This window comes from Lolium perenne, chromosome 2 (assembly GCF_019359855.2).
Source record: "Lolium perenne isolate Kyuss_39 chromosome 2, Kyuss_2.0, whole genome shotgun sequence".
Taxonomy (NCBI): domain Eukaryota; kingdom Viridiplantae; phylum Streptophyta; class Magnoliopsida; order Poales; family Poaceae; genus Lolium; species Lolium perenne.
Window position 1 is genome coordinate 105538198 of NC_067245.2, and position 22936 is coordinate 105561133.

The 22936-nt window shown below is 44.6% G+C and overlaps 3 protein-coding genes across 4 annotated transcripts in view; 2 read left to right on the forward strand and 1 right to left on the reverse strand.

Moving 5' to 3' along the window:
- The window catches only part of LOC127333743 (DNA mismatch repair protein MSH3), a 202183-nt gene that overhangs the window by 98656 nt on the left and 80591 nt on the right, over nt 1-22936 (reverse strand). The gene's annotated exons all lie outside the window — the stretch shown is intronic.
- On the forward strand, nt 1491-3704 carry LOC127333745 (nucleoside diphosphate kinase 1). The gene is made up of 4 exons (XM_051360178.2): nt 1491-1671; nt 1826-1874; nt 2773-3004; nt 3341-3704. Exons 1-4 carry the CDS (start codon nt 1621-1623, stop codon nt 3456-3458), a joined length of 450 nt encoding a protein of 149 aa, XP_051216138.1. The 5' UTR covers nt 1491-1620; the 3' UTR covers nt 3459-3704.
- Nucleotides 5831-7760, forward strand: LOC127333744 (monooxygenase 3). 2 transcript variants are annotated; one of them, XM_051360176.1, is made up of 4 exons: nt 5831-6286; nt 6365-6433; nt 6518-6915; nt 7001-7760. In XM_051360176.1, the coding sequence occupies exons 1-4, from the start codon at nt 5853-5855 to the stop codon at nt 7531-7533; spliced, it is 1434 nt and encodes a 477-aa protein (XP_051216136.1). In that variant the 5' UTR covers nt 5831-5852; the 3' UTR covers nt 7534-7760. The 2 variants fall into 2 exon arrangements, with proteins under 2 accessions (XP_051216136.1, XP_051216137.1); XM_051360177.2 differs by having other exon boundaries at nt 6146-6286; nt 6355-6433.

Below are 22936 nucleotides of genomic sequence, written 5' to 3' on the forward strand. Positions count from 1 at the left end.
TGCCTAGCATGTGCACTACGATTTTTGACGTAACCACATGCTATGTGCTCGGCAATGGGGTGCGTGCCTGGTTTTGGACTGATCGTTGGCTCAATGGGGACAAGGTGGCGGACATTGTGCCAAACGTGGTAAAGCTGGTCTCCGTGGTTGAGGGATGTAGGTTTGAACTCCCAATCGCCCCCCTTCCCCCAAGTAGGCCGGCTGGAGGTTTGAACTACAACCCAATTTTAGTTAAAACAGAGCAAAATTCAGCTAAAATTTAGGCTAACTGCAGGATTTCATTAATTATAAGCGAGTTCGCTAGATTCTCGTCGAATTCACACGTATATTCAAATTCAACATAGATTAGGCTACATAAAAAAATTAAATACATATATATATAGGCGTTCTACATGCCGAGCTGCATGTAGACCGATGTGTAGTCGCCACCGTCGTCGTCGTCCGGCGTGCGGCTGCATCCCTCCCTGTTGTTGTTGTTGGTGGTGGTGGTGGTGGTGTTTTTGTTGTTGTTGACCCGCAACGCTCAGGCGCCATCTCGGCGGCGTAGGGTAGCCGGCCTCGTAGAGGAGGCGCCCTTCCCATGATCGCAGAGACCAACAGCCGAACCCATTCGCCGTTGTGTTGTCGCCAGGGAACCGCTCGACCATGAATGGAGGTAGGAGAAGAGAGAGGAATGGAATCAGAGGGGAAGTGTGGGTTTCTCCGGCGAGATCCAGGGCTATAAATGGAGGAGATTGGGCGGGAGGGGCGTATCCACGCGGCAAAAAGGCGCGGGAAGCCGAGCGAGCGGTGGCACACCATTACTCTGCCACATACCCCAAACACTGACCGGCGGCAGCCTTCCATTCCTCTCGCGAGGGGAGCCCACCAGACTTCTTGCGAGGTTCGACGATTTCCCGTGTTTTTTTTCTTTTCACCGGAGCCCCCGGTTGCCCCATCGCATTGGGTTCGGCTTACCTATCGAAATTTGGGTTCTTGGGGGGTGAGTGGGAGAAATTTGTTCCGTGGACGACATAAAAAGGCCCCTTGGGGGTTTATGGGACCTGAGTGGAGATGCTTATATGAGGTTGTAACTAAACGTTGATCAACAGGGAAAGATTCTCTCCCTTGGCTATACGTTGTTAGATAGATGATAAAATCTCTCGAGCAACGGATTTATACGCGCTAGATAAGACCCCGTTTAATTTGGTCCCCTTGGGACTCGAACCCGGGTGGACTGGCTACGCACTCGCAAGCTTTGCCACTGAGCTAGCACTCAGTTCTCAGGTTGTAACTTAAAAATGTTTGAACCATTTATTTGGTTCCTAATTCGTGCTAATCCTGGGTTGCAACTAAGAAAAATATCCGAGCGTCTGAATTTCTCCATGATTTGTGCTAGTTAGTTAGTAGTTGCAACGTGTAGCTCAAATTTGGTGAATGGCCAAAATTAGGTTAGTTGTGAGTGGATGAATTAGTCACACCCTTTTTTCTCTCTCTACCAAAGAGCACTCCATTTCCCCATCCCATAAGAAACAGGGGAGCGCCCCCGCGTCTCTTTCACATACCCATCTCCTCTCCTTCCTCATCCCACAGTCGATCGCCTCCGGCCTTCCCAGGACTCTCTCCCCAATTCGCGTCGCCATGGAGCAGACTTTCATCATGATCAAGCCGGACGGCGTCCAGAGAGGCCTGGTAATCTCATCTCCCGTCTCTCCAAAGAAGATTTGCTGACGATTAGTTATCTAAATTTCATGATCGGGTTCTGCTTGTAAGTTTTCAGGTTGTTCCCCTAGGTTTTGGTATCATTTCTTATTTATGGATATTTTGTGATATTTCTTTTCTGCAGATCGGAGATATCATCAGCCGATTTGAGAAGAAAGGGTTCTACTTGAAGGGTAAGGAGTGTCCCTGTTCCTTCCTCAATTTGATAGTAGCACCTTTTTTTTTTCCTTATCTCGTTTCTTTTCCTTGATCTGATCTAGGAAAGATCTGTGCAACTTAGATCTGCATTTTGGGTCGCATTCTGTTAGAACGTAGAGATAGGACAACTGGAAATTTTGATTTTATTGGAAAGAGAAATTATTTTGGTAGTATATGTTGGTGCTTGATTTTTAATCGCGCATTCATTAGTTGAACAACAAGGTACTGCAAAAAGAAGAGGCTATTTGCGAAAAGTGTTTTTGCAATTCATAAATGTACTCTTTCCTTTTTTGTTTAAGAGGAAAATTATCGCTTTGAATCCAAACCGTAGTACTCCCTGCCATAGTATGAGGAAAATACAAAGACACGTGCAAGGATACGTGCACCATATGTTAAATTGTTACGCTAATTTGTTATTTAGTGAGTAAATTTTATATAAATCACCCCACTGCATCCCATATGTTACATGCTGTCAGACTAGATATGTTTTGTTATTGCTGAATGTGATGCAGTTTGGTGATAGTTATAAAGGTTAGTAATGAATTTGGCCACCATGTCACTCTTTTTCTACAAATATGTGGGAATACTGGAATAAACTATTTTTTATGCCAGGCTACAGAAATTTTACCATAAAATATCTGTAACAACCCATTTGAGAGTTGTTCACAAAAAAGGTAGCAGAACATGATCTGAAACCTGTGTAAAAATAAGGCCGTCTGAAATTTATGTAAAAGAACAACATATATAACTTGTTTCAATTCAACTTTCCTTATCATCACTTATAAATACATTTGATAGTCCAGCAAATATCATTGGTTGAAGTATTTTGCTAATTTGGTGCTTATGAAATTGTGTTGAACTCTGATTATCCAGCAATGAAGTTTATGAATGTGGAGAGATCATTTGCGCAGCAGCACTACGCTGACCTGTCCAGCATGCCCTTCTTTCCTAAGTTGGTGGAGTACATCATTTCCGGCCCTGTTGTCGCCATGGTTTGGGAGGGGAAGGATGTTGTCTTGACTGGCCGCAGGATCATTGGGGCAACCAGGCCTTGGGAGGCAGCTCCTGGCACCATCCGTGGGGACTATGCCGTAGAAGTTGGCAGGTGAGTAAATCCTTTTTGTGGATTGTTCATTCAACTTCTTTAGTCAACTGTCGATTTCCTTCATTCTTTGTATGTAGTATACAGGTAGAGAGTAATTTCCTTGAACTTGGATTCAGCTGCAGACATGGATAATGCATAGTATGATCGAGTTCCAACAATGTATTACTAGCATGGGGCTCGAATATTAAAGAATCGTCTACGCTAAGCTGAACAGAAGATCAAATATGAGTAGTATTACTTTATATTGGAAATTGTGGATCTCCAATTTTAATTATATAGCTTTACTCTGAAAACAAATCGTGCTACCGTATACTGAACCCATTGCCTGCTGTGTAGGAATGTCATTCATGGAAGTGATTCTGTGGAGAACGGACAGAAGGAGATCGCTCTCTGGTTCCCTGGAGGCTTAGCGGAATGGAGGAGCAACCTTCACCCTTGGATCTACGAGAACTGAGCTTCAACGGGCATGATCACCTGCCTCTTGATGACGTCTGGTTGTTTCTTCAGAATTTGAGATTGTCCCAGAGCTGTTAGCTAGCTCTGGCTATCGAGTCAATAATCATAATCGTGATGTGTGATGATGATACATCCCAGTTGAATGTGCTGCCTGAACCTGTAAGGCATTTTAGTTGCTGCCTGGTTTGATGTATTGTTATTGTAGAGCGACTTGTCCGTAATCTAAAATAAGCACTTTTCGAAACTCCTGGATGTCTGAAATTTTCATCATAAACGTAATTCGCCTAAAATTCCATTAATATCTATATCTATACCTAATAATAAAGAAAATAAGGTTTCTTGCGGTCCAACATTTTTCTGGACGAAATTGCCCTCCCACTAATTGACATATTACTGCCAATTGCCATCGTTCCTTTTCGGTTCTTCTTTTCCTTCCCACACATACGTCGTTGCGTGTGTCCGTTTTGGTTTCCGGGCGTGCTAGGTAGATCTAGAGTCCATATCCGATTCCTTGACTTCTTGCGCTACACCATCGCGTATATAAAAACCCGGAAATCCTACACCTACGGACTGGTGGGTTACGGAAAAATTTACAGGAGTACGTGTGAATCGCTGGTTCGCTGAATTTTCGTTGCTCCCTTAAAAACCGGGCCACGATCCTGTTTCCATCCCCTGGCTGCTGTGTATGAGGTGTCCGTAAGTGAATTTCCGTAAAATTAATCCGTATATGTAGCATTACTCATAAAAACCTATGTCTACGAGCTAGACCGACGGGCCTCTAATCAATTTCGGCGCGTGAGTATACCAGCTAATCCATTGATAGGATAGCTGGCTTGGACAATGTGTACATCTCGGCGGAAGTCAAGATTTTTGTACGTGCCCTGTCTCACTGGAATCGTCTACGTAGGACTTCGTCATCTATGCCTAAACCGGACTTTTGTCGTCTATGCTGGAGCATGGATACCACTATACCGGGGTCGACGCCACCATCGATCACGGCCATGGTCCCCGACGCCATGGAACCCAACTCAAAACCATACCGCCAATCCGAAATAGCTCATGCGGCAGCCGAGCCGAGTTCAAGGAGCAGCACCGCTGGTGCAGCCGTGCGCCCGTGCGGGCCTCCTGCTCCGATCGTTGGCCGCGGCCACCATGCACACCGTCCACATAGTACTCTCCGCCGCCAATTTTCTCAATGGCTGAGGCCGCCTCGCTCCACTGCCCAAAGTCCCAAACCATCGTGATGGACTGATTTAGCTCCACAATCATCAGTCGAGGCAACACCAACTAGGGCCCGACTCCAATTTCTTCCATGGACGATGCCGTCTCCCTCCATCGCCCACATCATCTCGACAGCCTGACGCAGCGCATCGCGTTAGGGCCACAATCCTCAGATGGAGGCCGGTCATGACTACTTAAGGATATATACTTCTTAAGAAACAAAAATCATGTGTAGTCTAATCTCAGACCCTAATATACATGCATCTACCTCACAAAGGTTTATACACATGATACTTGAATCTCACATTGCATTTATCCCTCAAGACAATTATATTCGTTAAGATTAAGGCCATAGAGATCAGAGTTCTCAGCTGCACACTGCACACTGCAGTTGCTAAGTTTAGAGCTTTTTTTTTTGAAAGCTAAGTTCAGAGTTGTGTCTTTGTTCTGGTTTCATGTGGCAGAAGTTCTGAATCAACCTCCACTATACCTTGACGAGTTTGCACACCACTCAAAGCATAAGGAGACAAATAATCTGTGTGCATGCAGAAGTGTGTGTGTTCGCGTTTCATGAGCAAATTTGGATGAGAACTTCGCTGTTGTCCTGTTAATAAAAAGGCTGGTAGTACCATTTTTATTCTATGTGCTCGATGAATTCTCCACCTAAGCAATTTCTATCTTCTATTGGTCCAGAAATCAGATGAATTTAGATGAGAATAGTGCTTCGTCCAGTTAACAAAAATTGATTTTAACTATCTAGATGAATCTAAAAAATATTTGATAAAATGCTTGCTTTTCGTGAAACAACTTTTTTTTCCTCCTGGTGCAGGCAGTTTTACTAGTAATCCATTAATAGAAATAAGAAATTTTGTGGTCTACTTGAGTGGGGACTGAGATTGGGATAGAGATGGACTGATGGTTGGTCGTTGGCCCAAAGACTTTTGCTACAGAATTATCTGAGATTTACTAGCAAGTAACTTAGCAGTATAATCCAAAAATATTTATTTTGCTATGTATTGGACATGCGACTCTGTTTCAAACATACTGCAGCAATCAAAATTCAGACACTCGAATTTTTTTGAAACTATAGCAGGAAGCAAGGTTTATGGTGTGTGTGTGGACGTGTCCCGTGCCCTGTCTCTGAATCTTCTTCACGGATGTGTGGCTCCAGATGTTCCAGCTCCCGAGACCCCCAAATCACCACGCTCGCCGCAGCATATGGCGCCAGCCGCGATCCCCAGCTCATGTCCAAGAAATGCTCGCCGTTGCCATGACACCAATGGCTGCCTCCGTGTACTACCCTGCGACACAACCTTGCTCGTATTCGTCCTATCCTCGCCGTCGCCGACATGCCGTGGTGGTCGCGGCCTCCGCGTCATCGTCGCCGGAGGAGACCAAGGACGTCGTCATCGTGGGCGCGGGCATCGCGGGTCTGGCCACGGCGCTCTCCCTGCGACGGCTCGGCGTGGGCGCCACCGTGCTGGAGCAGGGGCCGTCCCTGCGCGCGGGCGGCACGTCGCTGACGCTGTTCAAGAACGGGTGGCGCGTGCTTGACTCCATCGGCGTCGCCGACGAGCTCCGGGCCAAGTACCTCCGCGTCCAGGGGTACCTAGCTCTGCCTACTCTCCTGTCAATTTTCATGGATCTTCGACCTTAAATCCCGAGGTTTTCAGCTGATCGCAGGATGAGGATGCGGTCATCGGCGGGCGGGCGGGACCTGCGCGAGTTCTCCTTTGAGGAAGAAGCTCCTGGGTGTGTAATACAGTACAGACTCGCCTTCTTGTTTCACAATCTTTGTACTTGGACTGAATTGCTCTGCTCCAACTTATGAACCAGACAGGAGGTGCGGGCGGTGGAGAGGCGGGTGCTCCTCCAGACGCTGGCCTCCAAGCTCCCGCCGGGCGCCATCTCCTTCTCCTCCAAGCTCAAGTCGGTCGCCGGGCAAGGGGCCGAGGGCACCCTGCTTGAGCTCCAGGACGGGAGGCGACTGCTCTCGAAGGTTGTTGTCGGCTGCGACGGCGTGAACTCGCCGATCGCGAGGTGGATGGGGTTCTCGGAGCCCCGGTACGTCGGGCACATGGCCTTCCGGGGCCTGGCGGACTACGCCGGCGCCGGCGGGCAGCCGTTCGAGCCCAAGGTGAACTACATCTACGGCCGGGGCCTCCGCGCCGGCTTCGTGCCGGTCTCCCCAACTAAAGTATACTGGTTCATCTGCTTCAATAGCCCAACCCCAGGTACCTCTACCTGACGAGGTAAGAAGATCAATGGCATGCATTTCTTGGCATGTTGGTCATGGTGGTGGTGTTTGGCAATTGGCAGGGCCGAAGAACACCGACGCGGCGGCGCTGAAGAAAGAGGCCCTGGAGCTGGTGCGGGGCTGGCCGGACGACCTCGTCGCCGTGATGCGGAGCACTCCGGACGACTCCGTGGTGAAGACGCCGCTCGTGGACCGGTGGTTGTGGCCGGGGGTGGCGCCGCCTGCGTCGAGGGGCGGCGTGGTGCTCGTGGGCGACGCGTGGCACCCCATGACGCCCAACCTCGGCCAGGGCGCGTGCTGTGCGCTCGAGGACGCCGTCGTCCTGGCGCGCCGCCTCGCTCCGGCGGTGCTCGCGGCCGGCTCCGGGGACGACGTCGGAGAGGCGTTGCGCGAGTACGAGAGGGAGAGGTGGAGGCGGGTGTTCCCGCTGACGGCGCGCGCGGGGCTCGTGGGCGCGCTGGTGCAATGGGGCAACCCGGCGGTGTGCGCGGTGCGGGACGGCGTGGTGATCCCGAGGCTGGTCAGGCTGGGGCCCTTCCTCGAGCACACCAACTTCGAGTGCGGCCTGCTCGAGCCGGCGCCGCCGTCGCCATGATCGGTAGATGGGGTCAAAGGTTGTATAGCTCACTCAGTCTGATTCATAGATACTACTGCATCGATCCGAATTTTTCAAAACCATGGAACCGCTAAGTTGTACTCTACAGTACAATCTTTGCCGTTCAAAAGTGCAGGCGTTGCAAAATGATTTTGGTGAGCCGGATTTGCTGCTCGAACAAGAGAAAACAGAGAACAAGCATAGTCACCACAAGATCACATTCTAAATCTGTTTGTATTGCACAATGCCTAAATCTTGCCCGGCGCCATACTTCACCGTGTTGAATTTCAACAATGAGGTCTAAGACCTAGGTTGTGGCCCGATCTCGCGATTGACCCGAAATCAAGAGGGAAAAAGAGGGAGAACATGAAGAACGCGAAGAACACGAAGAACAAACACACTCACACCAACCCGATACAATCGAATTTTACTCTCGTGGCAGAATGGACCACGCCAATAGAATCACCCAGAAGAGACACGAGGTAGAATTCCGTGTGAGAGATCGGGGTTGGAGACGGAGACCGATGAGAGAGAGAAAGAGTGGAGCACACTAGAATCTCACTCACAAATATCCAAATCCTCAACAAGAGTAGCCTTGATACAAAGGGGATCTAACCCTAGGGAGACAAAGCTCAAAAGTAGTTTTAAGCTCAAATTATGTCTAAAGAGTAAAAGGGGGCGTCCTGGGTACTTATATAGGTCTACAGGGCCCACAGGTCGAAAAGGTACAAAAGTAACCGACTCAGGCTGATTTGGTAGAGAAAAGTCGTGGAATCCGGTCACGGGGCCGGTCCGACCGGGCCTGGGGCCGGCGCGTCCGGTCCAGACCGGGCCAGGGACCGGGCGGCAACCGGGCGTGTCGCAGATGTCCTTCCGGTTGGCCCCGGTACGCCGCCCGGTTGACGCCAAGGTGGATCCGGCGTGCCGCCCGGTTGACCGGGTCTGGGACCGGGTGCGCCGGTCTGGCGGCCGGCCTGGGCGACTTCTTCTCTTCTCTCGCATGGTGTGCCCTCCTCTCCGTGGCATTGACGCTCCTCGTACCTAATGACACAAAGCATATCGGCATGAGGTAGCATTCTATCCAATGAAGGGTTCAAGGTAAGTGTGGAGAGGAGCGAGTTCACCTCTTGGTGTATGGCTTTGGCCCGAGCTCGTGTCATTGGGCCACGAGGAGGGCTTGATGGTCTTGAGGAGGAGGTGTCCAAAGGCCACCCCGCATCATCTCCCCCCTCCCCTTGGGAGAGAGTCGTCCTCGACTCTTGTTCCTCCTCATCTCCATGATAGGGGGAGAGATCCGAGATGTTGAACGTGTTGCTCACCAAGTACTTTGAGGTTGGTATGTCGATGACGTAGGCGTTGTTGTTGATGCGTTTGAGGACTTTGAAAGGTCCATCTCCTCGGGGCTTTAGCTTGGAGTTGCGTTCAAGAGGGAACCGCTCTGCGAAGGTGAATCCAAACGAGGTCTCCTTCTTCAAATATCCTTTCCTTTTTCTTGGCGTTGAGGCGGTTAGCTTGACGAAGCACATGGTCTTGGATGGTTGCTCTTGTTTCTTCATGTAGTTTCTTCATGGCGGTGGTGCGCTTGTCGAAGTCCATGTTTGTCCTCTCATGAAGGGGGAGTGGGAGGATGTCGAGTGTCGTGGGAGGGTCGAAGCCGTAGACGATCATGAAGGGACTCCGTGATGTTGTAGAGTGTGTGGCTCGATTGTAGGCGAACTCCACGTGTGGAAGGCACTCTTCCCATGACTTCAAGTTTTTTTCTTCACTAATGTGCGTAGAAGAGTTGAGAGGCTTCGATTGACCACTTCCGTTTGTCCGTCCGTTTGCGGGTGCGAGGATGATGAGAACAAGAGCTTCACTCCAAACTTTGCCATGAGCGATTTCCATAGATAGCTCATAAACTTGACGTCTCGATCCGACACAATGCTTGCCGGTATTCCGTGTAGGCGAACAATTTCCCTGAAAAACAACGAAGCAATGTGTGAAGCATCATCAGTCTTATGGCATGGTATGAAATGAGCCATTTTAGAGAACCTGTCCACTACCACAAAGATTGAATCATGACCATGTTTTGTGCGAGGAAATCCTAGTACGAAATCCATACTTATATCCAACCAAGGGGCATAAGGAATAGGCAACGGTGTATAAAGGCCATAGGGGTTGGAGGTAGACTTAGCTTGTAAGCAAGTTGTGCACCGTCGGCAAAGGCGTTCCACGTTGTAGGGATTCGTTGCATAGAAAACAAAAAAATTCCTACCGCGAGAACGCAATCCAAGCCAAGATGCAATCTAGAAGATGGGAGCAACGAGGGGATGATCAAGACTAACCCTTGAAGATTTCCAAAGCCTATAAGAGTAGACTCTTATTGTTGCGGTAGACGATCACTTGCCGCTTGCAAAAGCGCGTAGAAGATCTTGATCACGGTGCCACGATCGGGCAGCACCTCCGTACTCGGTCACACGTTCGGTGTTGATGAAGACGACGTCCTTCTCCCCGTTCCAGCGGGCAGCGGAAGTAGTAGATCCTCCTTGGAATCCCGACAGCACGACGGCGTGGTGGCGTTGTTGATGGAGATCTCCGGCGGAGCTTCGCTAAGCATATGCGGGAGAGGTGGTGGAGGAGAGGTAGCTAGGGTTTGGGGAGAGGGGGGTTTGGGCGCCGGCCCTCAAAGGGGTGCGGCCAAGGCTGAGCCAAGAGTGGCCGGCCACCCTCCCCTTGCCCCTCATTATATAGGTGGAAGCCCCAAGAGTTGTGGTCCAAGTCTTCGAATAAGACCCCAACACCAAAACTTCCCAAAGGTGGGAAACCTACTCAAGGGGGGAGTCCTACCCAAGGTGGGACTCCCACCTTTCCTTGAGGTGGGGCTGGCCGGCCACCAAGGTGGAGCCCACCTAGGACTCCTCCCCTTTAGGGTTTGACCGGCCATGCTCCGGGACTCCACCTTCCATAGTGCCGTTCTTCCGGACTTTTCTAGAACCTTCTAGAACCTGCCATAAATGCACCGGATCATTTCCAAACTTGGAATATGACTTCCTATATATGAATCTTATTCTCCGGACCATTCCGGACCTCCTCGTGATATCCTGGATCCCATCCGAGACTCCGAACAAAACTTCGAACTCCATTCCATATTCCATATCTACTTAAACGACATCAAACCTTAAGTGTGTCACCCTACGGTTCGTGAACTATGTAGACATGGTTGAGACTTCTCTCCGACCAATAACCAATAGCGGGATCTGGAGATCCATAATGGCTCCCACATATTCAACGATGACTTAGTGATCGAATGAACCATTCACATATGATACCAATTCCCTTTGTCACGCGATATTTTACTTGTCCGAGGTTTGATCATCGGTATCTCTATACCTCGTTCAACCTCGTCTCATGACAAGTACTCTTTACTCGTACCGTGGTATGTGGTCTCTTATGAACCATTCATATGCTTGCAAGCTATTAGACGACATTCCACCGAGAGGGCCCAGAGTATATCTATCCGTCATCGGGATGGACAAATCTCACTGTTGATCCATATGCCTCAACTCATACTTTCCGGATACTTAATCCCACCTTTATAACCACCCATTTACGCAGTGGCGTTTGATGTAATCAAAGTACCTTTCCGGTATAAATGATTTATATGATCTCATGGTCATAAGGACTAGGTAACTATGTATCGAAAGCTTATAGCAAATAACTTAATGACGTGATCTTATGCTACGCTTAATTGGGTGTGTCCATTATATCATTCACATAATGACACAACCTTGTTATTAATAACATCCAATGTTCATGATCATGAAACGATGATCATCTATTAATCAACAAGCTAGTTATACAAGAGGCTTACTAGGAACTCCTTGTTGTTCACATAACACACATGTATCAATGTTTCGGTTAATACAATTATAGCATGGTATGTAAACATTATCATAAACTCAAAGATATTATAATAACCATTTTATTATTGCCTCTTGGGCATATCTCCAACAGTCTCCCACTTGCACTAGAGTCAATAATCTAGTTTACATTTGTAAAGATATAACACCTTGGCCTTCCGGTGCTTTATCATGTTTTGCTCACGGGAGAGGTTTTAGTCAACGGATCTGACATGGTCAGAACCGTATGTATTTTGTAATTCATTTGCGTCTCAACGCATCACTCATTTCCAAATGAGTCGGCATTAAATATGTTTGGTCTTCTGGTGGAACCTTAATTCCGCGGTCTGAAATATGTCACTAATATTGTCACACACAATATAGCTTCAAAGTTCGACTGCTTGGAACTACACCAAGCTCTCAAAGAACCTCTTGACTTAACATCCTTTGCCATTGTCAAAACAATGACATACTCTGCCTTCTTTTGTAGAATCTGTCACAATATTTAGAACTCTTCTAAATCTAGCATAGACAACTTCTAGCTCATTGTGCTACCTTTTAAACAACACTTAGTCTAATTTGAGATTGAAATTTTATTTTCATATGTGACGAAACAAATATCGGTGCAACACCTTACAGCAATTTGTTTGTCATTTCTCCATACAAAACTATATATATATCCTTGGTTCTTCTTAAGTACTCAAGAATATTCTTACTGTTTTTCAATGATCATCACATGAATCATTCTGGTACATGCTCATAACACTTTTTAGAGCACAGGACATCTGATTGTGTACATATTATCCGTGATCTATAATCACTCATGTGTTTTTACTCATTGAGTGTCAGATACACTCAAGTCTTGTTAAAACTTCACATGACACGAACATTTTCTTAATATTTCTATATTGAACTATTTCAATATCCATTCTATGCACTTTGACTTAAACTTATTTTGTGTTTCAATCTATCTTCATAGATCTTGACACTAGATATGTTTCAGTCCATATCCTTTCATTGAAGTTAATTTCTCAATGAAACCTTTTTAATCAAGTATATAATTACATCATTTATAACCAACTATATGTCATCTACATAAGTATTATAAATATGTCTCAGCGCTCCCACTTAATTTCTTGCAAATGCAAGCCTCTTCATCATCTCTAATGAAATCAAAAACTCTTTGACTATTTCATCCGGTGAAGATTCCAACTCCGTAATACTCACTTCATCCAATTGAAGTTCGTATATCTATCTAGTATTCCACGGACTAGCAAAACAATTTGTTGTATCTTGTATACACCTTTAATACACACTTCTGTTAAGTAGTGTATTTTGCCATCCTACTAGCATATTTCATAAAAGAAATATATAGTGATTACTAGAATAATCCACATAGACTATAAGCATTGCTACGGAAGATCTAATCTTATCGTAGTCAACTCTTTGAATTTTGTCGTAAACAACTTTTCGACAAGTTGAGCTTCTTCAAGGATATTTCATCCAAGTCCATAGATCCATTTACTTTCAAGAAAGTATTCATCTATCTTGGATTTCATGGCGATCTTGCCATTTTAATGGAGTCAGGGCCCATCATAACTTCTTTGTTTGTAGTTGGTTTATCATTGTTCAAAAACAATCCTTTGTCCACAAATCATTTATTTGATCACAAAGTAAACCATACCTACAAGGTTCAATATGTACTTCGATCTCCATGGCTAAAACACTTTGTAGTCATGGGAGCCATGATCGTCGTGGCCGCTTCCGGAACCAATTCCGATGCTGCGCTACTCTGATCATTATGCTCAGGTTCATAAACCTTATCAAGTTCTATTGTCCTCCCACTCAAATACTTCGCTAGAAACAATTTCTTGGAAATAAGAAACATTGACAAACACTTTTGTCTTTGTCTACCTAGTGGGAAGAATTCCCAATCAATTCTCTGGAATAACCAACAAAGACATTCATCCGATTTTGGTTGTAAACTTATTTACTTATGCTATGCATACCAAAATTTTAAGAAAAGACTATTAGGATTCATACCCATGCCATAACTCGTATGGTGTCATTTCAACGGATCAAGATGATGCTTTATTAAGTGTAAAAGCGGTAGTCACTAAAGCATAATCCACAAAAAATATAATGGCATCAATATTTTATCTCATCATTGATCCAACAAGGTTTGGATACGTCTTTTGGATACTTCATCATCACTATGATACTCCAAGAAACGTGAGTTGTAGAACAACTTCATAACTCTCTTAGATGTTCGCTAAAACTCGTAATTCAAATATTTCCACCATGATCCAATCATAGATATTTGACTTTTCTATTACGATGATTTCCACTTCATGCTGAAATTTATTTGAATCTATTCAAATGTTTCAAACTTCTTCCTTATCGAATATATCCACATATATATATATTCAATTCATTGTTTGAAGTTTTCATGAAGTAGAAGAATCTCCTGCACACAACTATGTCCAGTGAACCACATACATCATCATGTATGTTTTCACTAAGTTAGTTGCCCGTTCAACTCTTGGCCTATAAACGGTATTTTAGTCATTCTCTTTAGAAAAGATTTGCAAGCGCCAAATGATTCAAAAATCATATGACTCCAAAAATCCATTTGCATGGAGTTCCTTCATGCGTTCCTTTCTAACATGACCTAAATGGCGGTTCCACAAATAAGTGGAATTCAAATCATTTGCCTTATGGCATTTTAGCGTCAGTGTTATGTATGTGTGTTTCACCATTAAGATTTATAATAACTTATCCATCGTACATGGAGTAATGTCATAATTTAAACAACTCATTGTTTTCATTTGACCAGAGCAAAATAACAATTATTAAGTTCTTTATTATAAATTCTAAGGGCTAGATAGAATGCTAACGACGAACATAATAACACTTTATTTTGTTCCAGACGTGCATTCTTATCATATTCCTTGTCAGTCACTTAGGCCATTGTATTCTTGTATTGCGTTGTTTTGTATGACACTTCATACCAACCAATATAGTACTAATACCCAAGAATTTCATAGTGTGACTTAACTAGGAATACAACCATAACATGTATATCATTTATATACACCTGAGCTAGACTTTCTAGTCTTTTCTTTTCTTTTTGCCAAAATATCTTTTGCAGTTTCTCTTTTAGCTTTCCTCATTATTCAGAAAAACACATCAACTTTAATAACTTCTCGGTTTGTTGGTCAAATACCAATAACCTTGAGGTTCTTACTTTGAAGTTGATCATCATATGACAAGTGTTCTAGATTTCACTATTAGTAACTTTGTAATATGACGAACAATTTCATTCATAATTTTATCCATCAATTCATGATGACTTTCTGAGACCATGTCTGTACATGCTAGGCTCATAAAGTTTAACCTTAGTATTCGCATTGCAAATCTGGCTTGCACCCGTTGTATGCACACGTAGAATCTATAACACCCGATCATCACGTGATGCTTCGAAACGACGAGTCTTAGCAATGGTGCATACTAAGGACGATAACTTCATGGATATGCGAATATTATTAGTGCCCCAATAGTTGGAGGATTGTGACGCCTGGCGTCTTCAACCTTCATATATTCCCATAAAACTTATGAGTTTATGTAGTCTCACTAAATTATATTCTATCATCTTGCAATAAGGTCTTAGATATCACATATATCTCATACCTTGATTATTTCTGAAAACTAAATTTTTAGCTCCTTACTTTTCAAACAGATTTGAACTTCAAGTTTCACGGAGACAAGATAACTTTAGGTACTAATTGAAACCATAGCTCTTTGAATCATCAATGTGAGATTTACTAAAAGTTTGCGATAGGACTTAATCAATTCTTGATTCTTTAACAATACGGTACCAATCTGTAAAGTTTCTTGTCAGATTTTAATAGTATTTCTATCTCAATAACAAGACTAGCGCATAGTAGTAAACGGATGCCAATACTACAAAATTAATTCAAAATACTACTCAGACTAAGTTCATGATAATTAGTTCATGTTTTAATCTAATTACTAATGAACTCCCACTTAATACAACATCCCTCATAGTTGTTAAGTGGTACACGATCCACATCCACTACACCAAAACCGATCATCACGTGAGATGATGTAGCTTCAATGGTGAACATCAACATGTTGATCATATCATCCATATGACTCGTGTTCAACCTTTCGGTTTCCGTTGTCCCGAGGCCATGTCTGTACATGCTAGGCTCGTCAAGCAAACCCAAGTATTCCGCGTGTGCAACATGGCTTACACCCGTTGTATATGAACGTTGAATCTATCACATCCGATCATCACGAGATGCTTTGAAACGACGAACTTTGGCAACGGTGCATACGAGGGGAGAACACTTTATTATCTTGATATTAATGTGAGGGATCATCTTATAATGCTACCGTCGCGATCTAAGCAAAATAAGATGCATAAAGGATTAACATCACATGCAATTCATATGTGATATGATATGGCCCTTTAGTCTTTGCGCCTTCGATCTTCATCTCCAAAGCATGGACATGATCTCCATCATCAACGGGCATGATCTCCATCATCGTCGGCGTAGCGTCAAGGTTCATGGCGCCATCTTCATGGTTGTTCACCTCATGTAGCAACTATTACAACTACTTTGAAATACTACTCAACATGAAATTTAAAGACAACCATAAGGCTCCTGCCGGTTGCCACAATACAATAATGATCATCTCATACATATTCATCATCACATTATGGCCATATCACATCACCAAACCCTGCAAAAACAAGTTAGACGTCTCTAATTTGGTTTGCATATTTTACGTGGTTTAGGGTTTTCGATAGAGATCTAATCTACCTACGAACATGAACCACAACGGTGATACTAATGTTGTCAATAGAAGAGTAAATTGAATCTTCACTATAGTAGGAGAGACAGACACCCGCAAAGCCTCTTATGCAATACAAGTTGCATGTCGAACGAGGAACAAGTCTCATGAACGCGGTCATGTAAAGTTAGTCCGAGCCGCTTCATCCCACTATGCCACAAAGATGCAAAGTACTCAAACTAAAGATAACAAGAGCATCAACGCCCACAAAACCATTGTGTTCTACTCGTGCAACCATCTATGCATAGACACGGCTCTGATACCACTGTAGGGATTCGTTGCATAGAAAAAAAAAATTTTCCTACCGCGAGAACGCAATCCAAGCCAAGATGCAATCTAGAAGATGGGAGCAACGAGGGGATGATCAAGACTAACCCTTGAAGATTTCCAAAGCCTATAAGAGTAGGCTCTTATTGCTACGGTAGACGATCACTTGCCGCTTGCAAAAGCGCGTAGAATATCTTGATCACGGTGCCACGATCGGGCAGCACCTCCGTACTCGGTCACACATTCGGTGTTGATGAAGACGACGTCCTTCTCCCCGTTCCAGTGGGCAGCGGAAGTAGTAGATCCTCCTTGGAATCCCGACAACACGACGGCGTGGTGGCGGTGTTGATGGAGATCTCCGGTGGAGCTTCGCTAAGCATATGCGGGAGAGGTGGTGGAGGAGAGGTAGCTAGGGTTTGGGGAGAGGGGGGTTTGGGCGCCGGCCCTCAAAGGGGTGCGGCCAAGGCTGAGCCAAGAGTGGCCGGCCACCCTCCCCTTGCCCCTCATTATATAGGTGGAAGCCCCAAGAGTTGTGGTCCAAGTCTTCGAATAAGACCCCAACACCAAAACTTCCCAAAGGTGGGAAACCTACTCAAGGGGGGAGTCCTACCCAAGGTGGGACTCCCACCTTTCCTTGAGGTGGGGCTGGCCGGCCACCAAGGTGGAGCCCACCTGGGACTCCTCCCCTTTAGGGTTTGGCCGGCCATGCTAGTGGAGTCCCTCCGGGACTCCACCTTCCATAGTGCCGTTCTTCCGGACTTTTCTAGAACCTTCTAGAAGCTCCCATAAATGCACCGGATCATTTCCAAACTTGGAATATGACTTCCTATATATGAATCTTATTCTCCGGACCATTCCGGACCTCCTCGTGATATCCTGGATCCCATTCGAGACTCCGAAAAAAACTTCGAACTCCATTCCATATTCCATATCTACTTAAACGACATCAAACCTTAAGTGTGTCACCCTACGATTCGTGAACTATGTAGACATGGTTGAGACTTCTCTCCGACCAATAACCAATAGCGGGATCTGGAGATCCATAATGGCTCCCACATATTCAACGATGACTTAGTGATCGAATGAACCATTCACATACGATACCAATTCCCTTTGTCACGCGATATTTTACTTGTCCGAGGTTTGATCATCGGTATCTCTATACCTTGTTCAACCTCGTCTTATGACAAGTACTCTTTACTCGTACCGTGGTATGTGGTCTCTTATGAACCATTCATATGCTTGCAAGCTATTAGACGACATTCCACCGAGAGGGCCCAGAGTATATCTATCCGTCATCGAGATGGACAAATCCCACTGTTGATCCATATGCCTCAACTCATACTTTCCGGATACTTAATCCCACCTTTATAACCACCCATTTACGCAGTGGCGTTTGATGTAATCAAAGTACCTTTCCAGTATAAATGATTTATATGATCTCATGGTCATAAGGACTAGGTAACTATGTATCGAAAGCTTATAGCAAATAACTTAATGACGTGATCTTATGCTACGCTTAATTGGGTGTGTCCATTATATCATTCACATAATGACACAACCTTGTTATTAATAACATCCAATGTTCATGATCATGAAACGATGATCATCTATTAATCAACAAGCTAGTTATACAAGAGGCTTACTAGGGACTCCTTGTTGTTCACATAACACACATATATCAATGTTTCGGTTAATACAATTATAGCATGGTATGTAAACATTATCATAAACTCAAAGATATTATAATAACCATTTTATTATTGCCTCTTGGGCATATCTCCAACATATGTCGCGGTACATTCTTGGCCAATAGTAGTGGGTTGAAAGCATGGCATATGTCTTCTCTCGTCCAAAGTGTCCCATGAGGCCACCTCCATGTAACTCTTGCAAAAGTAACTTTCGAAGAGAAGACTCGGGTATGCAAATTTTGTTAGCTTTAAACAAGTAGCCATCGTGCAAGTAGAAGTCATTAAATCCTCTTTCAACGGAACACTTCTCAAATATTGGTGCAAAGAAAGAATCGGAAGGATAGAGTTCTTTGATCTCCTCAAGTCCCAAGACATGAAAATCCAAACGAGTAAGCAAAAGGGTGTTTTTGCGGGAAAGAGCATCCGCCACTACATTGTCCTTGCCCTTCTTGTATTTGATGACATACGGAAAGGACTCAATGAACTCAACCCATTTTGCATGTCGTTTGTTCAAATTGTGTTGGCTTTTCAAATACTTCAAAGACTCATGGTCGGAATGAATGATAAACTCTTTTGGCCAAAGATAGTGTTGCCAAATTTCAAGAACACGAACCAAAGCATAAAGTTCCTTGTCATAAATAGGATAGTTGAGGCGTGCACCATCCAACTTCTCACTATAGTATGCCACTGGTTTTCCATCTTGCATAAGAACGCCACCAATACCAAGTCCACTCGCATCACACTCAATTTCAAAAGTTTTTGCAAAGTTTGGAAGAACGAGAAGGGGAGCTTCGGTAAGGCGTTTCTTCAATTCATCAAAAGCATTTTGTTGAGCCTTGCCCCACACAAACGGAACATTCTTTTTGGTAAGCTCATTCAAAGGGCAAGCAATGGTGCTAAAATCTTTCACAAAGCGGCGGTAGAAACCGGGAAGTCCATGGAAACTTCGAACTTGACCAACGGCGGTAGGCGTGGGCCAATTATGTATGGCGTCAACCTTCGAAGAATCGACTTCAATGCCATTAGCGGAAATCACAAATCCAAGGAAAACCAAAAAAAATTGGGAAAATGTGCATTTGGGGAGGTTTGCATAAAGCTTCTCATGACGCAAGATGCATAAGACTTCTCTCACATGTTGCACATGGTCCTCGAGATTTTTGCTATAAATGAGAATATCATCGAAATAGACAACCACACTCTTGCCAATGAGAGGTCGCAAGATGTGATTCATGAGGCGCATAAAAGTTGACGGAGCATTGGAAAGACCAAATGGCATAACAAGCCATTCATAGAGACCAAGCTTGGTCTTGAATGTCGTTTTCCATTCATCACCAATTGCCACGCGGATTTGGTGGTAGCCACTACGCAAATCGACTTTAGAGAAAATCGTGGCACCACTTAACTCATCAAGCATGTCATCTAAACGCGGAATGGGATGGCGGTATCGTACGGTAATGGCATTGATGGGGCGACAATCCATACACATTCGTTGCGTCTCATCCGGTTTAGGCACAAGAATCACGGGGACGGCACAAGGACTAAGGCTTTCGCGAACGTACCCTTTAGCGAGGAGATCTTGTATTTGACGTTGAATCTCCTTTGTATCTTCGGGGTTGGTGCGGTAGGCGGCGCGGTTTGGGAGCGGAGCGCCGGGTATGAGGTCGATGCGGTGCTCTATGCCCCGAAGTGGTGGAAGCCCATGAGGAAGCTCGTCGGGGAAGACATCTTGAAACTCCTTCAAAAGAGACAACAAAGACGAAGGAATGTTGGTTAAGTCGTTAGTCGCCGACGATAGGCCCTTGCAAATGAGCACATAGTGCAATATGGTGGATGGGTTCTCTTGCAATTCTCTCCACTCACTTTTGGTGGCTAGGAGGACACTCTTTATCTCACTCATGTATGGCTTGTGGCGCTCACTATCTTTTTGGTGGGTCGCTCCCTCTCCTCTCAACTCACTATGGTGGGTGTGATGTCGTGCCCTCGCTAAAGCCTTCGCATTGTTCACGATGATTTGGCTAGGAGTCATGGGGCGTAGCTCAAACTTCTTATCCTTGACCTTGAAGGTGTATGCATTGGAGTGTCCATCATGTATAGCCTTCTTGTCAAATTTCCATGGGCGGCCAAGCAACATGTGGCACACCGTCATGGGCACTACGTCACACTCAATAGTGTCTTCATAGGGTCCAATCTTGAAGTTGACGGTTGATACGTCTCCAACGTATCCATAATTTCTGATGTTCCATGCTTGTTTTATGACAATACTTACATGTTTTGCTTGCACTTTATAATGTTTTTATGCGTTTTCCGGAACTAACCTATTAACAAGATGTCGAAGTGCCAGTTCCTGTTTTCTGCTGTTTTTGGTTCCAGAAAGGCTGTTCGGGCAATATTCTCGGAATTGGACGAAATCAACGCCAAAGATCTTATTTTTCCCAGGAGGCTCCAGAACACCGAAGGGGAGTCAGAGGGGAGGCCTGGGGCCCCCACACCATAGGGCCGCGCAGGCTAGCCCCTGGCCGCGCCGGCCTATGGGGAGGGCACCCTGTTGCCCCTCCTGCGCCGCCTCTTCGCCTATATAAGCCCTTTCGACCTAAAAACTCGACACCAATTGACGAAACTCCAGAAAGACTCCAGGGGCACCGCCGCCATCGCGAAACTCCAATTCGGGGGACTGAAGTCTCTGTTCCGGCACCCTGCCGGGACGGGGAAGTGCCCCCGGAAGCCATCTCCATCAACGCCATCGCCTCCATCATGCTCCGTGAGTAGTTCCCCCATGGACTACGGGTTCTAGCAGTAGCTAGTTGGTACTCTCTATCCCATGTACTTCAATACAATGATTTCATGAGCTGCCTTACATGATTGAGATTCATCTGATGTAATCGGTGTTGTGTTTGTTGGGATCCGATGGATGATACATTATGATTAGTCTATCTATAAAGTTTGTGAAGTTATTGTTGCTGCAATCTTGTTATGCTTAATGCTTGTCACTAGGGCCCGAGTGGCATGATCTTAGATTTAAGCTCTATAATTATTGCTTAGATTGTATCTACAAGTTGTATGCACATGTCACTGTCCGGAACCAAAGGCCCCGAAGTGACAGAAATCGGGACAACCGGAGGGGATGGCGGTGATGTGAGGATAACATGTTTTCACGGAGTGTTAATGCTTTGCTCCGGTACTCTATTAAAAGGAGTACCTTAATATCCAGTAGATTCCCTTGAGGCCCGGCTGACACCGGCTGGTAGGACAAAAGATGTTGTACAAGTTTCTCATTGCGAGCACGTATGACTATATATGGAAAACATGCCTACATGATTAATGAATTGATGTTCTTTCTTAATGCTTTATCAATCCTATCAATTTCCCAACTGTAATTTGTTCACCCAACACTTGTCACTTGTTATTGGAGAGTTACCACTAGTGTAGATCGCTGGGAACCCCGGTCCATCTCTCATCATTATATACTCGTTCTATATGTCATTGGAAGTAGTATCAACTATTTTCCGGTGCCATTGCTCCTGTGTTATTGCTACTGCTGCTGTGTTACTGTTACTATTGCTCTCATATTACTGCTACTTTCACATCACCCCTGTTACTAGTGCTTTTCCAGGTGCAACTGAATTGACAACTCAGTTGTTAAGGCTTATAAGTATTCTTTACCTCCCCTTGTGTCGAATCAATAAATTTGGGTTTTACTTCCCTCGAAGACTGCCGCGATCCCCTATACTTGTGGGTCATCAAGACTGTTTTCTGGCGCCGTTGCCGGGGAGGCATAGCTCTACTCATAAGTTCACCTGGGGAGTACACTCTACCTATCTCTCTGTTTTTATTTTATTTTATTTTGTTTTGCTTAGTTTACTTTTGTCTAGTTTATTTGTGCTTAGTTTATTTCTGTCTAGTATTATTTTGCGTAGTTTACTTTTGCTTAGTTTCTTTTTGTCTTGTTTTATTTTATACCCAAAAATCCATAAAAATTTGAAAAACCTAAAAATTAAAAACTGCTGTTATGGGAGAACCCACAACCTACTTGGAGCTTATAGAATATTATAATAATTATAGAGAATCAAGAACTGGTAAAGTAATGAGTGCTGTGATAGAAAAATTGAATACAATTGCTAAAATTTTGCTTAAACGCCATGATATAAATTGTTGCTCTAAAGAGGACACTAAACATCTTAAATTTCAATGTAGCTTTAGTGAGGAATTTTTAATTAAGAACTATAATCGGAATAGCTATATTCATTTTGGGTTTGAAGAGGTAGAACAATTTGTCATATTTATGGGAGCCTCTGAGATAGAATCCTTCATGGTTGAGAATTATGAAACTTGTGTTGTTTGTAAGGACCTTAAAGATTATGTCTCTTCTATCCTTAATTTTTGCAATGAAAGTTACACTGATAATCCTTATATCATTGATTATAAAGAGAGAGTCATTAATGCACAAGAATGCACTCATAATTTGCAGGAACCCGTGGAAGAAGAAATTGATGAACCTGGAAGCTCATTGGATGAAAAAGAGGAGGAAATTGATGAACCTGAAAGCTCATTGGATGAAAAAGAAGAGGAGAGTAATGAACAAAAGGAGGAAGAATGGATTAGCTACCCATGCCAACCTTCTAATGAGAGTAACTCTTTATCTCTTACACTATTTGATTGTCCTCCATGCTTACCGAAAGAGGGTTG

Coding starts and splice junctions, on each gene's coding strand:
- LOC127333745 (XM_051360178.2), top strand. CDS start 1,621: ATGGAGCAGACTTTCATCATGATCAAGCCGGACGGCGTCCAGAGAGGC. Junction 1,875..2,772: donor GAAAGGGTTCTACTTGAAGG/GTAAGGAGTGTC, acceptor CTGATTATCCAG/CAATGAAGTTTATGAATGTG. Junction 3,005..3,340: donor TATGCCGTAGAAGTTGGCAG/GTGAGTAAATCC, acceptor CCTGCTGTGTAG/GAATGTCATTCATGGAAGTG.
- LOC127333744 (XM_051360176.1), top strand. CDS start 5,853: ATGTTCCAGCTCCCGAGACCCCCAAATCACCACGCTCGCCGCAGCATA. Junction 6,287..6,364: donor AAGTACCTCCGCGTCCAGGG/GTACCTAGCTCT, acceptor AGCTGATCGCAG/GATGAGGATGCGGTCATCGG. Junction 6,916..7,000: donor CTTCAATAGCCCAACCCCAG/GTACCTCTACCT, acceptor GGCAATTGGCAG/GGCCGAAGAACACCGACGCG.